This window comes from Nomascus leucogenys, chromosome 8 (genome assembly GCF_006542625.1).
Source record: "Nomascus leucogenys isolate Asia chromosome 8, Asia_NLE_v1, whole genome shotgun sequence".
Lineage (NCBI taxonomy): Eukaryota > Metazoa > Chordata > Mammalia > Primates > Hylobatidae > Nomascus > Nomascus leucogenys.
The window spans coordinates 112,596,223-112,609,271 of NC_044388.1; the positions used below are offsets into that span (position 1 = coordinate 112,596,223).

Sequence of the window (13,049 nt, forward strand, 5' to 3'; positions counted from 1 at the left end):
GTTGTAATAAATTGAACAGCTGGTTTAACTGATCATCCATGCTGTATTTGATTAGGGCTGTCTCAACATCCCTTGTAGCCTGTACTACATATGCAGAATCGGATACAATATTAATAGGCTGATTAAAATCTTGTAACACTGTAATGACGGCAACCAACTCTGCTCTTTGAGCTGAGTGATACTGAGTTTCAAGGACTCATTATTTTGGCCCAGTGTAAGCTGCTTTTCCATTGCTGGAACCATCAGTAAACACAGTCAGAGCATTTTCTAAAGGTTTATGTCTGGTAATTTTAGGTAAAATCCAAGTAGTCAGTTTTAAAAATGGGAAGATTTTTGTTTTGGATAATGATTGTCAATAATTCCCACAAAATCAGCAAGACCAATCTGCCATGCAGCAGAATTGATAAAGGCTTGTCTAACCCGTTCCTTGTTTAAAGGAACAATGATTTTATCTGGGTCACTTCCACACAATTAGATTATTCGTAATCTTGCCTGACCAATTAATGCAGCCATTTGATCCAAGTACAATGTAAAAGTCTTAATTGTACTGTGAGGAAGGAATGATCACTCCACAAGATCTGTATTTTGAACAATGATGCCTGTTGGAGAATGTGCAGTAGCAAAATCAAAAGTTGGAGTGGGGCCAAGGGATCTATTCTATTTACTTGTGCTGACCGAATTTTTTCTCAAACTAATTCAATTTCTTTTGCTGCCTCTGGGGTTAATATTCTTTTACTATTTAAGTCCGGGTCCCCTCTTAAGATAGAGAACAAATTTGACATGGTATAAGTAGGAATGCCTAGAGTTGGCAGAATCCAATTAATATCTCCTAGCAACTTTTGAAAGTCATTTAATATTTTTTTTTTTGAGATGGAGTCTCGCTCTGTCTCCCAGGCTGGAGTGCAGTGGCGCGATCTCGGCTCACTGCAAGCTCTGCCTCCCGGGTTCACACCATTCTCCTGCCTCAGCCTCCCGAGTAGCTGGGACTACAGGCGCCCACCACCATGCCCGGCTAATTTTTTGTATTTTTAGCAGAGACGGGGTTTCACCGTGTTAGCCAGGATGGTCTCGATCTCCTGACCTCGTGATCCGCCCACCTCAGCTTCCCAAAGTGCTGGGATTACAGGTGTGAACCACCGCGCCCGGCCTCATTTAATATTTTTAATGTATCTTTTCTTATTTCTATTTTTTGTGGTTTAATTTTTCTATTTTCTATCTGTATCCCTAAATAATGAAAAGGCGTTGTTGTTTGAATTTTGTGAGATGCTATCATCCGTCCTGCGTTGGCAACCTCTGTCTGCAGAAATGTGTAACAGTCAATTAATTTGTCTCTCGTTTCTGCAGCACATAGAATATCATCTACATAATGAACGATATAACAGTCTGAAAACTTGTCTCTAACTGGTTGAAGAGCTCGACCTACGAAAGTCTGACAAATAGTTGGGCTGTTTAACATTCCCTGAGGTAACACTTTCCACTGAAACCTGGTGTCTGGTTCCTTATTATTTATGGCTGGTATAGTATAAGCAAATTTTTCAAAATCCTGCTTTGCCAGAGGAATGGTAAAAAAGCGATCCTTCAGATCAATTATAATTAAAGGCCAATCTTTGGGAATCATGGCCGGAGAGGGCAGCCCAGGTTGGAGAGGCCCCCATGGGTTGAATTACGACATTAATGGCTGTTAAGTCACTTAGCATACGCCATCTGCCGGATTTTTTCTGAATTGCAAACACAGGAGAATTCCAAGGCGAGAATGAAGGCTCAATATGTCCCTTTTTTAATTGTTCCTTTGCTGATAAATGTAAAGCCTCCAGCTTTTGTTTTGGTAGCGGCCACTGATTTACCCATACAGGCTTTTCTGTTTTCCAAGTTAACGGAATGGGCTTAGGAGGCTCTACAGTGGCCGCCCCTGAAAAGGATACCCTATTCCCTTTTTTCCTTGATTTCCCTCAGCCTCAATTGGGACTTTAATGCCGTTTTCACTGTTTCCTAGTCCCTTTTCTGGTACATATTCCATTTTAGTCTGATTTTTTGACTCGTGGGGATGGATAATGGAGCAGGCATAGTGATTTCCGTACCCCACTGTTTTAATGAATCTCGACCCCACAGATTAACAGGAATTGGAGTAATCACTGGCTGAGCAGTACTTTTTTGATTATCTGGCCCTAAACAATGTAAAATCATCGTACTTTGATACACTTCTGAGGCAGTGCCTACGCCCACCAAATTTGCAGCCGTCTTTTGTTTTGGCCAATTTCTTGGCCACTGATGCAAAGCAATGATAGAGACATCCGCTCCAGTGTAGGGTCCAGCCCTGCAGGGCCATGTGGGTTTTCTCTTCGTGTGCAGAGACGAGAGATTGTAGAAAGAAAGACATGAGACTAAGAGATAGCAGGAAAGACAGCTGGGCCCAGGGGCCACTACCACCAATGTGCGGAGTCCGGTAGTGACCCCGAAGGCCTGGACACACTGCTATTTATTGTATACAAGGCAAGGGGGCAGGGTAAGGAGTGTGAGTCATCTCAAGTGATTGATAAGGTCAAGCAAGTCACGTGTCCACGTGACAGGGGGCCTTTCCCTTTGTGGTAGCTGAAGCAGAGAGGGAGGACAGCAGACGTCAGCATTTCTTCTATGCACTTATCGGAGAGATGAAAGACTCTAATACTTTTGCTAATTCTGCTACTGCTGTCTTCTAAGAACTTAAGAGAAGCAGCAGGTGTACAGGCGGGATATGAAAGTGGACAAGGAGTGTGACCACTGAAGCACAGCACCACAGGAGACGTCGAAGCTCCGGATGACTGCGGGCAGGCCTGGCTGATGTCAGGCCCCCACAAGAGCTGGTGGAGCAGAGTGTTCTCTAACTCCCGGGGAAAGGGAGACTCCCTTCCCCAGTCTGCTAAGTAACGGGTGCCTCCCAGGCACTGGCGCTACCGCTAGACCAGGGAGCCCTCAAGCGGCCCTTATCTGGGCGCTTGTCACACTCTTGTCTTCTGGTCGCTTCTCACAATGTCCCTTCAGCTCCTAACTCTGGTTTTTCTTTGGTTATAATAATAATACAAAGGTTAATACTAAAAACTAATGATTGATAATATCCATATACATTCATCTCTATATCCTATTTCGAATATAACTTTCTCTTATCCTAACTGTTTTCTTGATTATATTGGAACAGCTTGTGCCTTCAGTCTCGTGCCTCGGCACCTGGGTGGCTTTCCGCCCACACCCCAGTGTCTACTAATCCTTCAAGCTGTTTTCCTTGAATAATGGCTTTACACACAGGTCTGCTTTCTGAGACCTGACTTGCCCAGTATGCAGCCTTTCTTGTCGGATCAGTGCTTCCAAACCCTCCTGTTCTTTTTGTCTCATTGTTTCCAACCTTAATATAAGGCAGGAGTAATAATTGAGCAATCCTGTCTCCTGGACTGGCACTCCAAGGAATTGAGGAGCTAATAACCAATTGAATTTCACCTTTGTAATCTGAATCAACCACACCAGTATGAATTTGAACTCCCTTTAGATTTAAACTTGATCTTCCTGAAATGAGTCCTACAGTCCCCTCGGGCAGTGGGCCGTAGACCCCTGTGGGGATTTTTTGTGGGGGCTCCCCTGGAAGCAGAGAGACTGCTTGTATAGTACATAAATCTACTGCTGCACTGCGGCTTGTGGCGGGGGACAATTGTTGTATTGTGGTAACTGGCCTGTTCCCTGAGGCACTTGTGACAGTGGAGGTCGTTGTCCCTGAAAACCCTGAGGAACAAAAGGCTGAATCCGGAACGCCCTAGTTTGTTGCTGGGCCTGAGGCTGACCCCTCTTCCAGTTTCCTGACAACAGTTGCCCATTTTTATCAAATTTAGAATGACATGATTAGCCCAATGGTTTCCTTTTCCACATCTTGGACACAGGCCAGGTGGCTCTTTATTTTTTGCTGTAGCAGTTTGATTTGTTATATTTTGTTTATTTGAGACTGGGCAATTCTTTTTTAAATGACCGATTTGACCACAATTGTAACATTTTCCCCCAAATGTTCTAACTTGTCCTCCTAAAGTGACCCCAGTTATTGCTTGAGCCATTAGCATAGCTTTATGCATAGCCCCTCCAATTCCATCACAGGCTTTTATGTACTCTGAGATTACATCTGACCCTGCTGGGACCTTCCCTTTTAATGGCTTAATGGCTGATTGACACTCAGGATTGGCATTTTCGTATGCCATCAACTCCACTATGAACTTACGGGCATTTTCATTGGTAATTGACTTTTGAGCAGCATCTTGGAGCCTTGCCACAAAATTAGGGTAGGGCTCTTTAGAGCCTTGTGTCATTGTATTGAACGAGGGGCAGGTGGTTCCTGGGTCTTGGATTTTTTTCCCAGGCCCTAAGGCAGATAACTCTGACTTGCTCAATGGCCTCATTTTGCATCAATGCTTGTTGATTAGTAGTGCTCCAGTTTTGACCTGTTCCTAATAGTTGATCTGCATCTATGTTAACTGGAGGATTGGTGGCCCTATTTTTCGGGACCTGTTCTTGTGCCCCATCAATCCACCAAGTCTTAAATTGTAAAAATTGAGAGGGTGAGAGTGATGATTTGGCCAAAATTTCCCAATCATAAGGAATGAGTCTATGCCCATGAGCAATGGAATCTAATAATGTTCTCATATAAGGGGAGTTGGGTCCATTCTGTTTTACTCCCTCTTTCATATCTTTTAGCATTTTTATAGAAAAGGACTCATATCTGGCCCCAGCTAGGGGAGGCGCTCCCTCTTGGGCCCCTTCTCCAGGTGGTATGGGCTCTAATATTACTGGGAACGGCCTCCCTTCAATATCTCCTTGTTGTCTTGCTTTATTAATAATTTTCTGTAATGCACTACCCTGTCCACTAGATGGTGGTGTAGGATTAAGTCTCATAGCCGGCGGCTGCGGATATAGCGCCCTGCCCTGTGGTGCTGGAAACGCTCCTGACTGTCCATACTGATTTTCTTGGGGCGGCTGATACTGAAGTTCGGCTGGCGGCCAGTATTGATAGGCTACTGGCGATTGGGTCTTATTTTCTACCGGCTGATATTGTGGATACTGTATCTGGATTGGCATTGCTGGGATAGAGACTCTTTCTTTTTCTATTTGATATTCTCTTGGGGTTTGTGCTTGTCTAACCTGCATTTGAGGTTATAATGTTACAGGCATCTGAACCATGGGAGGAGGAGTTGATGGCCATCGTGGTTTAGACTCTGATGGCCCCAATAATTCTGGACCTTTTCCCCCCAATTTTAATGGTTCAGAATATATTACCTCCTGTAACTGATTGTAGTCAACATTTTGCACTGACCAAGCCATTACAGACTCTGCTGCATATTCACAATGTGAACTTTCCATTCCTTTCTCGAATTCTGTCCCTGCCTCTTCTTCACAGTCTATTACACAGCTTTCAGGGGTATCAGAAACTGAAACACTATCTTCTCCTGTTTGAAACGATTCTAAAGCTGCTTTAGTAATGGCCCAATCATTCCATACTGTAAGTGGGATGATTTTACCTTCCCTACTTGTTTGTTTCAATTCTTTGCCAATTTTTTCCCAATCTTCTAGATCTGAAGTTCCCTGTTCTGGAAACCATGGGCAGAATTGTTCTATTGTTTGAAATAGTGTGATTAGATTTTCTGTAGAGACTCTAACTCCCCCTCTTAAAAGAATTTTAATGAAGCCGAGATAAGAGGTAAGAGGCATATTTACTTTCAGTTTGTCCCGTTGTTACCCTGGGTTCCTCTGAGCGCACAAGCTTACCGCGAAGCTGACCGCGGACGTACTCGGGGAACCTCTCATCGTTTTGTCCTCAACTATCACACCGTAGCATATCTTCACCTTACAGAACGGAACCCACGATGGGTGCCAGATGAAGGGGGCCTGCCCCTCCACACCTGCGGGTATTTCTCACAAGGTGGAGATGAGAGGCTGAGAAAAGGAAATAAGACACAAAGACAAAGTATAAAGGAAGAAAAGTGGGCCCAGGGGACTGGTGCTCAGCAAGTGAGGGCCTGCACCTGTGCTGGTCCCTGAGTTCCTCAGTATTTATTGATCACTATCTCTATTATCTCGCGAGGGGGATGTGGCAGTGTAGCAGGACGAGTCGCAGACAATACTCCTCAGACACCGGATTAAAGAAGGAAGAGGTTTTTTTTTATTCAGCCGGGAGCATCGGCAGACTCGTGTCTTAAGAGCCGAGCTCCCCGAAAAAGAAATTCCTAGCCCTTTTAAGGGCTTACAATTCTAAGGGGTCTATGTGAAAGACTCATAATAGATCAAATAAGCGTGAGGAACATGACTGGAGGCTACATACATCAGCTAACAGAACAAAAAGTTTTACAGTGCTTTCTCATACAATGTCTGGAACTTACAGATAACACCAGTAGTTTTGGTCAGGGGTTAATATTATTATTATTTTAACCATCAGGGCCAGGTGGTGGCGCCAAGGTCGTCTAGCTATTTATCTTACTTCTGTTTCTTTCCAACTTTTTGCTTTCTCCCTTTTCTGCAGGACTATAGGCTAATGGCAGGGAGAGGGTCAGCAGGAAAACATGTGAGCAAAGGAATCTGTGTCATAAATAAGTTTAAGGAAAGGTGCTGTGCCTGGATGTGCACGTAGGCCAGATTTATGTTTAACTCTACACAAACATCTCAGTGCAGTAAAGAGTAACAGAGCAGCATTGCCGCCAGCATGTGTCACCTCCAGCCACAGGGCGGTTTTCTCCTCTCTCAGTAAATAGAATGGACGGTCGACATTCCATTCCCAGGGACGAGCAGGAGACAGATGCCTTCCTCTTATCTCAACTGCAAAGAGGCCTCCCTCTTTCACTGATTCGCCTCAGCACAGACCCTTTACGGGTGTCGGGCTGGGGGACGGTCAGGTCTTTCCCTTCCCACGAGGCCGTATCTCAGGCTGTCTCGGGGGGAAACCTGGACAGTACCCAGGCTTTCTCGGGCAGAGGTCCCTGCGGCTTTCGGCAGTGCACTGTGTCCCTGGGTAATTGAGGATGGAGGATGGCGATGACTTTTACCAAGCATACTGCCTGCAAACACATTTTTAACAAAGCGCATCCTGCATAACCCTAAATCCCTCAAACCTTGATTCAATACAGCACATGTTTCTGTGAGCACAGAGTTGGGGCTAAGATTACAGATTAACAGCATTTCAAAGCAGAAGAATTTGTCTTAGTACAGATCAAAATGGAGTTTCTTATGTCTTCCTTTTTCTATATAGACACAGTAACAGTCTGATCTCTCTTTTCCCCACAAATGGCATTAAATTATTTCCATATATTATAGAGTAGGTCTGTCCACTTTTTGGAGAGTAGCAAATCTAGCTTTTTTGTACAGACTTAGAAATTATCTAAAGACTTAAGCCTTTTTTTTTTTTTTTGAAGAGTCTCACTGTCACCCAGGCTGGAGTGCAGTGGCACAATCTTGGCTCCCTGCAACCTCCGCCTCCCAGGTCCAAATGATTCTCCTGCCTCAGCCTCCCCAGTAGCTGGGATCACAGGCACCTGCCACCACGCCTGGCTAATTTTCATATTTTTAGTAGAGACAGGGTTTCACCATCTTGGCCAGGCTAGTCTTGAACTCCTGACCTTGTGATCCACCTGCCTCGGCCTCCCAAAGTGCTAGGATTACAGGCATGAGCCACTGCGCCTGGCCAAGATTTCATCTTTTTACCTCATATTTCTTAGGAATTTAATGGTTATATGTTGTCTTTTTTCCCATGCCTTTTGGCTCAAGCAACACGTATATCCGTGTTGACTTTTTCATTCTTTGATCTAGTTTAAAAAAAAAAACCACATAATAATTCTTTGAAGAAAGGAAGGGGTTAATTTTTTTCCCTAACACTTTCTTGAAGATCAGGGACTTTATCGATGAAAAAGTAGTAAATAGTTATTTGTAACCTGTGTGAAGCAGCAGCCTGCCTTGAAGTCGTCCGTTCTTGCTAATGATTACACCAGTGAATACGAGTGGAATTGTTTGGGCTGATTTTAGTTTCTCTTAATCAAAATTACTAGCTGATAGAATTCAAGAACTTGTACATGTTATTACTTGGTGTATCGATAATTATTTAAAAGTAAAGACTTTGTCATGCAAAAAAAAAAAAAGGAGTTTGAGGCTCAGCTGTTAAGCTGCTGGTTACAGAACCACTTTGCTAAACAGTAATTTTATACATCCCCACTCCGTGGTGGCTTATGAGAGATTCAATCCCGGATTGTAGTCCTTAAGCAAAATAACACTGAAAATCATAGGCCTCTGCAAGTGTGGGAATGAGGCCCGGCCGGGGGGAGGAGCACGCGCTCTCAGGCACGCCACGCCCGGTGCCCGCCTTCGCCCCGCCCAGTTGTCGCCGGAAGGTCACAGGGCCCAAGGTTCTAGAGGCGTGGCCAGGCCCCAGGCCCCACCCCTCTCCCCTGCGCTCTAGCTGCTCGACCCATGCTCCGCCCCCCAATCCAAGGCCCTGGCCCCTCCGCCGGCCCCTCCGCCTGCACCCCCGCAGGCACCGCCTCTTAGAACCCGACACCTCCGCCTGCGCAGGCCTGCTCCCAAGTCCTGTCTCTCAGACCCCGCCCCCAGGCCGCGTCTCCAAGGTCCCTTCTCTCAGGCCCCGCCCCCAGACCCCGTCTCTCTTAGGTCCCGCCCCCTCCGCCTGCTGCAGCGCAGGCCCGCCCTCAGGCCCTGTCTGCTAGGCCCCGCCTCCTCCGCCTTTTCCAGCGTGGGCCCGTCCCTAGGCCACGCCCCCAGATCCGGGTCCTGCCCCTCCGCCCGCAACTGAGCCGGCCTGTCCTCTAGGCCACACCCCTAGGTCCCTGCCCCGCCCTTCCGCCTGCGCCTGCGCAGATCCTCTCCCCGAGCCCTGCCAACCATGGTGAACTTGGGTCTGTCCCGAGTGGACGACGCCGTGGCTGCCAAGCACCCGGTGAGAACGCCGGTCTGGGACACGGGCCTCAGACCCCAGAAGCTGACCTGAGCGAGGCGGGGGTGTGGGGCATGGGGGTGCCCTCGTCAGGGAAGAGTGGCGGAGGCTGGGGGCGCTCTCTTGCTAAGGGGCTCAGGGCGTCCGGGTGGGCGTAGGGGAGGTGGGACGTGTCCAAGCGCCCAGGGTCTCACTCCTCCACAGCCAGGGTGTGCCCAGAGGAGGGACAGGAGAGGCGGTGAAGGAAGAGGGCAGGGGATCGAGCCTTCATCCCCCCTCTGCCACCCCAGGGACTCGGGGAGTATGCCGCATGCCAGTCACACGCCTTCATGAAGGGCGTTTTCACCTTCGTCACAGGTAGGCTGCGTCCAGGTGTCCTGCAGCTGGGAGAGAACGCACCCTCCTGCCCCGCCCTGGCTCCCCAGCAGGGGGCGCCAAGTCACCTGCCCGCGGGTGCTGGGGGCCTGGCAAGGTGGGCCCCGGCCAGCCCCGGGTACAGGCTGATGGGGACCTCGGCTCTTTGCAGGCACCGGCATGGCCTTCGGCTTGCAGATGTTCATTCAGAGGAAGTTTCCATACCCTTTGCAGTGGAGCCTCCTAGTGGCCGTGGGTGGGTACTCCAGGGCCCCTGCCTGGGCTCTTTGAGGGGTGGGTTTCTGCTAGGGTTGGGGCTGTGGTTCTGCGTCCCTGACTCTGACATGGAGCCCCAGGTCTCGGCGGCAGCCCCACCTGAGCCCACCCACCACGTCTGTCAGGAAGTAGCCTGTGCCCCGTTCTCTTAGCCTGAGAAGCACAGAGGCCCCAGCCCTCTTCCATTTCCTGCTCCACAGTCGCAGGCTCTGTGGCCAGTTACGGGGTGACGAGAGTGGAGTCGGAGAAATGCAACAACCTCTGGCTCTTCCTGGAGACCGGGCAGCTCCCCAAAGACATGAGCACAGGTGAGAGAGCCTGGGGGTTAGCGAGAAGTGAATGCCAGAGCTCCAGCGCCCAGAGTTTTGGGCAGCCAAGCCTGGGTGCCCCATACGATAGGCTAGACAAGGTCCCTCCCTCTGGCCTGGCCTCCTCAGCATGTGACTCCCAGATGGGTTGGAGCTTGGGGTTGGTGCAGTAGACAGATCTTGAAGAGCTCCCTGTGCAGGAGAAAGAACCAAGAGGGGCTGGGGTGCCCCTGAGATTGAGAGGAGGGGTGCAGAGTGAAGGGTGTGGCAAGGCCACAGCAGCCACGTGGGCACCCAAGAGGAGTGAGGCTGGACTGAGAAGCCCTGCATTGGACCCAGGCCTGGCCCCCACTGCCTGTTGTCTTTGTTACGGAACCCAGTTTCTGCCATAATAAAATGGGCACAGGGGATGCCAAGCCACAACGGATGTGGTTCGAGCTCGTCTCTCTTTGCCTTTTACAGATCGGCGAAGCTAGGAGAGCTCCAGCGGGGCACAGAGGATTGGGGGCAGGAGGAGTCTGGAACACAGCCTGCATGCCCCCCGACCCCAGGCTGACCCTCCCCACACCCTAGGGTACCCCAGTCGTATCCTCTGTCTGCATGCGTGGCCAGGCCTGACAAACCCCTGCAGACGGCTGCTGCCCCAACCTGGGACCTGTCCAGGAGGTTGGAGCAGAAAGGGCTCTCCCTGGGGTGGTGGTTCTCCTCTAGGGTATCAGGACACATGGTCTGCACTGCCAGCAGAGAGGGTGCGTCCGGGGGCCACCACCTAGGGGGCACAGGGTAGAAGGGGCCTGTGCACCCTGTCATTCCCTTTCTAGCCCCTGCACCTCCGACAAATCCAAGGTGACAGCTGGTGCTAGGGGTGTGGGGTTAATAAATGGCTTATCCTTCTCTCCACCCAAGTTTCCACCTGACGAGGTGAAAAACAAATCAGAAGGGTAAGATGATGACAGGTCACATGACACCTTTATTACCCTACAGTTGATATATGAGGATCACATGCAAGTTACATACTGAGGATGTACAGGGAAGTTCCCAACGCGGAACCCCAGAATTAGACGTTCACACCAGCCCCGTAGGCCACGTGACACCACCACAGCGCCTCTCTATGGGGGTCTGCCTCTGTAGCACTTGGCATGTAGGGGCAGAGCAAAAGGGGCTAGGCTGGCCAGAGCCTGGCTGCTGGGAGAAGAGGACCTTGTGGGCCACGCCCACCTGCCTAGCCGAAGTCACTCCCCAGAGGCAGAGCTAGCCTGTTATAGCTGTGTCTGTGTGGAGGGAAAGCTTCTGAGTGGGCAAGTCAACCCGCAGCCCCGAGCCCCAAGAGGAAGAATAGGTGGAGACCAGACAGAACCTCCACAAGTCCATCATGGTTACAGCTGGCTTCCCCGCAGCACTGAAGGCCCACAGCATGGTCCCTGCTGCCCCAGACCCAGCTCAGCCCCCACACCTCACCTTGCCAGGCACTGGAAAGAAAGTTTATTGAGTACCTCCTGGGCCTTCAAAGTGACAGGAAGCTCAAGGTGACAGTGGTTTCAGCAAGATGCAGCTTTATTTTTCTGTTTTTTGTGTTGTTGTTCTCGTTTAGTTGTTTTGAGACAGAGTCTCGCTCTGTTGCCCAGGCTGGAGGGCAGTGGCGCGATCTCGGCTCACTGCAACTTCCACCTCGCCAGTTCAAGCCATTCTCCTGCCTCAGCCTCCCAAGTAGCTGGGATTACAGGCACCCACCACCACGCCCGGCTAATTTTTATTTATTTATTTATTTTGAGATGGAGTTTTGCTCTTGTTGCCCAGGCTGGAGTGCAGTGGTGCAGTCTCAGCTCACCGCAACCTCTGCCGCCCAGGTTCAAGCTATTCTCCTGCCTCAGCCTCCCGAGTAGCTGGGATTACAGGTATGCGCCACTGTGCCCAGCTAATTTTGTATTTTTAGTAGAGACGGGGTTTCTCCATGTTGGTCAGGCTGGTCTTGAACTCCCAACCTCAGGTGATCTGCCCGTCTCAGCCTCCCAAAGTGCTGGGATTACAGGCATGAGCCACCGCGCCTGACACTTTCCATATTTTGAGTAGAAACGGGCTTTCACTATGTTGGCCAGGCTGGTCTCAAACTCCTGACCTCATGTGATCTGCCCACCTCAGCCTCCCAAAGTGCTGGGATTATAGGCGTGAGCCACTGGGCACCGCGCGGGGCCGAGCTTTATTTTTCTTTTGTGTAAAAGTCCAAGTGAGTGGTCCAGGGTTGACAGGGAATCAGGGACCAGGCTCCTTTCATTCTGCTCCCTGCTGTAGTGGCCTCTGTTCCCAAATCTGCCTCATGGCCCCAGGCAGCTGCACCAGCTTCGGCCATTGTGTCTTTATCTCATTTAAGAGGTAGAAGAGAGGGCAGCTTGCCCGCCACTGCTGCTGTCACTCTGTTGGCTTGAACAAAGTCGTCAGGCGCATCCAGTGCCAGGATGCTCAGAAAGGCAGAGTTGCTGTGGGCAGCCATGCGCCCACTAAAATTCAGGTGTTTTATATCTGAGGAAGGAGGACAGCAGGAAGGCTGTGCCTCAGCTAGATTCCAAGCCTGGCCCCCAAGAACAAGGGGAGGTGAGCGGACCACACCCTTAGCAGGACATCCCAGCACCCTGAGGGTAAGGCCTGGGTGGGAGGGAGAGAAGGGAGAACCTGGAATTTGCCTGGACTGGCTTTCCAAAAACAGTGACCAGAAAGGGAAAGGATCTATGTGACAACACATGGGCGAAGGCCCTTGTCGGGCTGGCTTGGGTCACCGCAAATTCCTGTCCCCCAGGACCTCTGCATGTCTCTGTATTTGAAGACAGGGGCTTTCCAGAGGTCATTAAGGTAAAATGAGGTCATTGGGGTATCCTCATAAAAAGAGGAAATTAGGACACAGACACACAGAGGGACGGCCACGTGAGGACATGGAGAAGGTGGCGTCCACAAGCCAAGGAGAGGGGCCCCAGGAGACACCAGCCCTGCTGACCCATGATCTCAGCCCCCCAGCCTCCAGGCTGCTGTTCACACCCCCCAGTCGGTGGCGCCTTTGTTGTTGTTTTTTTTTTTGAGATGGAGTCTTACTCTGTCATGCAGGCTGGAGTGCAGTGGCGCGATCTCAGCTCACTGCAACCTCCACCTCCTGGGTTCAAGCAATTCTCCTGCCTCGGCTTCCC

General features: G+C 49.9%; 1 protein-coding gene across 1 annotated transcript; it reads left to right on the forward strand.

The window, feature by feature from the left end:
* The first annotated feature begins 8,847 nt into the window (after positions 1-8,847).
* TMEM141 (transmembrane protein 141) lies at positions 8,848-10,776 on the forward strand. Its single transcript, XM_003279788.4, has 5 exons — positions 8,848-8,941; positions 9,229-9,295; positions 9,465-9,548; positions 9,769-9,876; positions 10,339-10,776. Exons 1-5 carry the CDS (start codon positions 8,888-8,890, stop codon positions 10,350-10,352), a joined length of 327 nt encoding a protein of 108 aa, XP_003279836.1. The 5' UTR covers positions 8,848-8,887; the 3' UTR covers positions 10,353-10,776.
* The last annotated feature ends 2,273 nt before the right edge of the window (positions 10,777-13,049 follow it).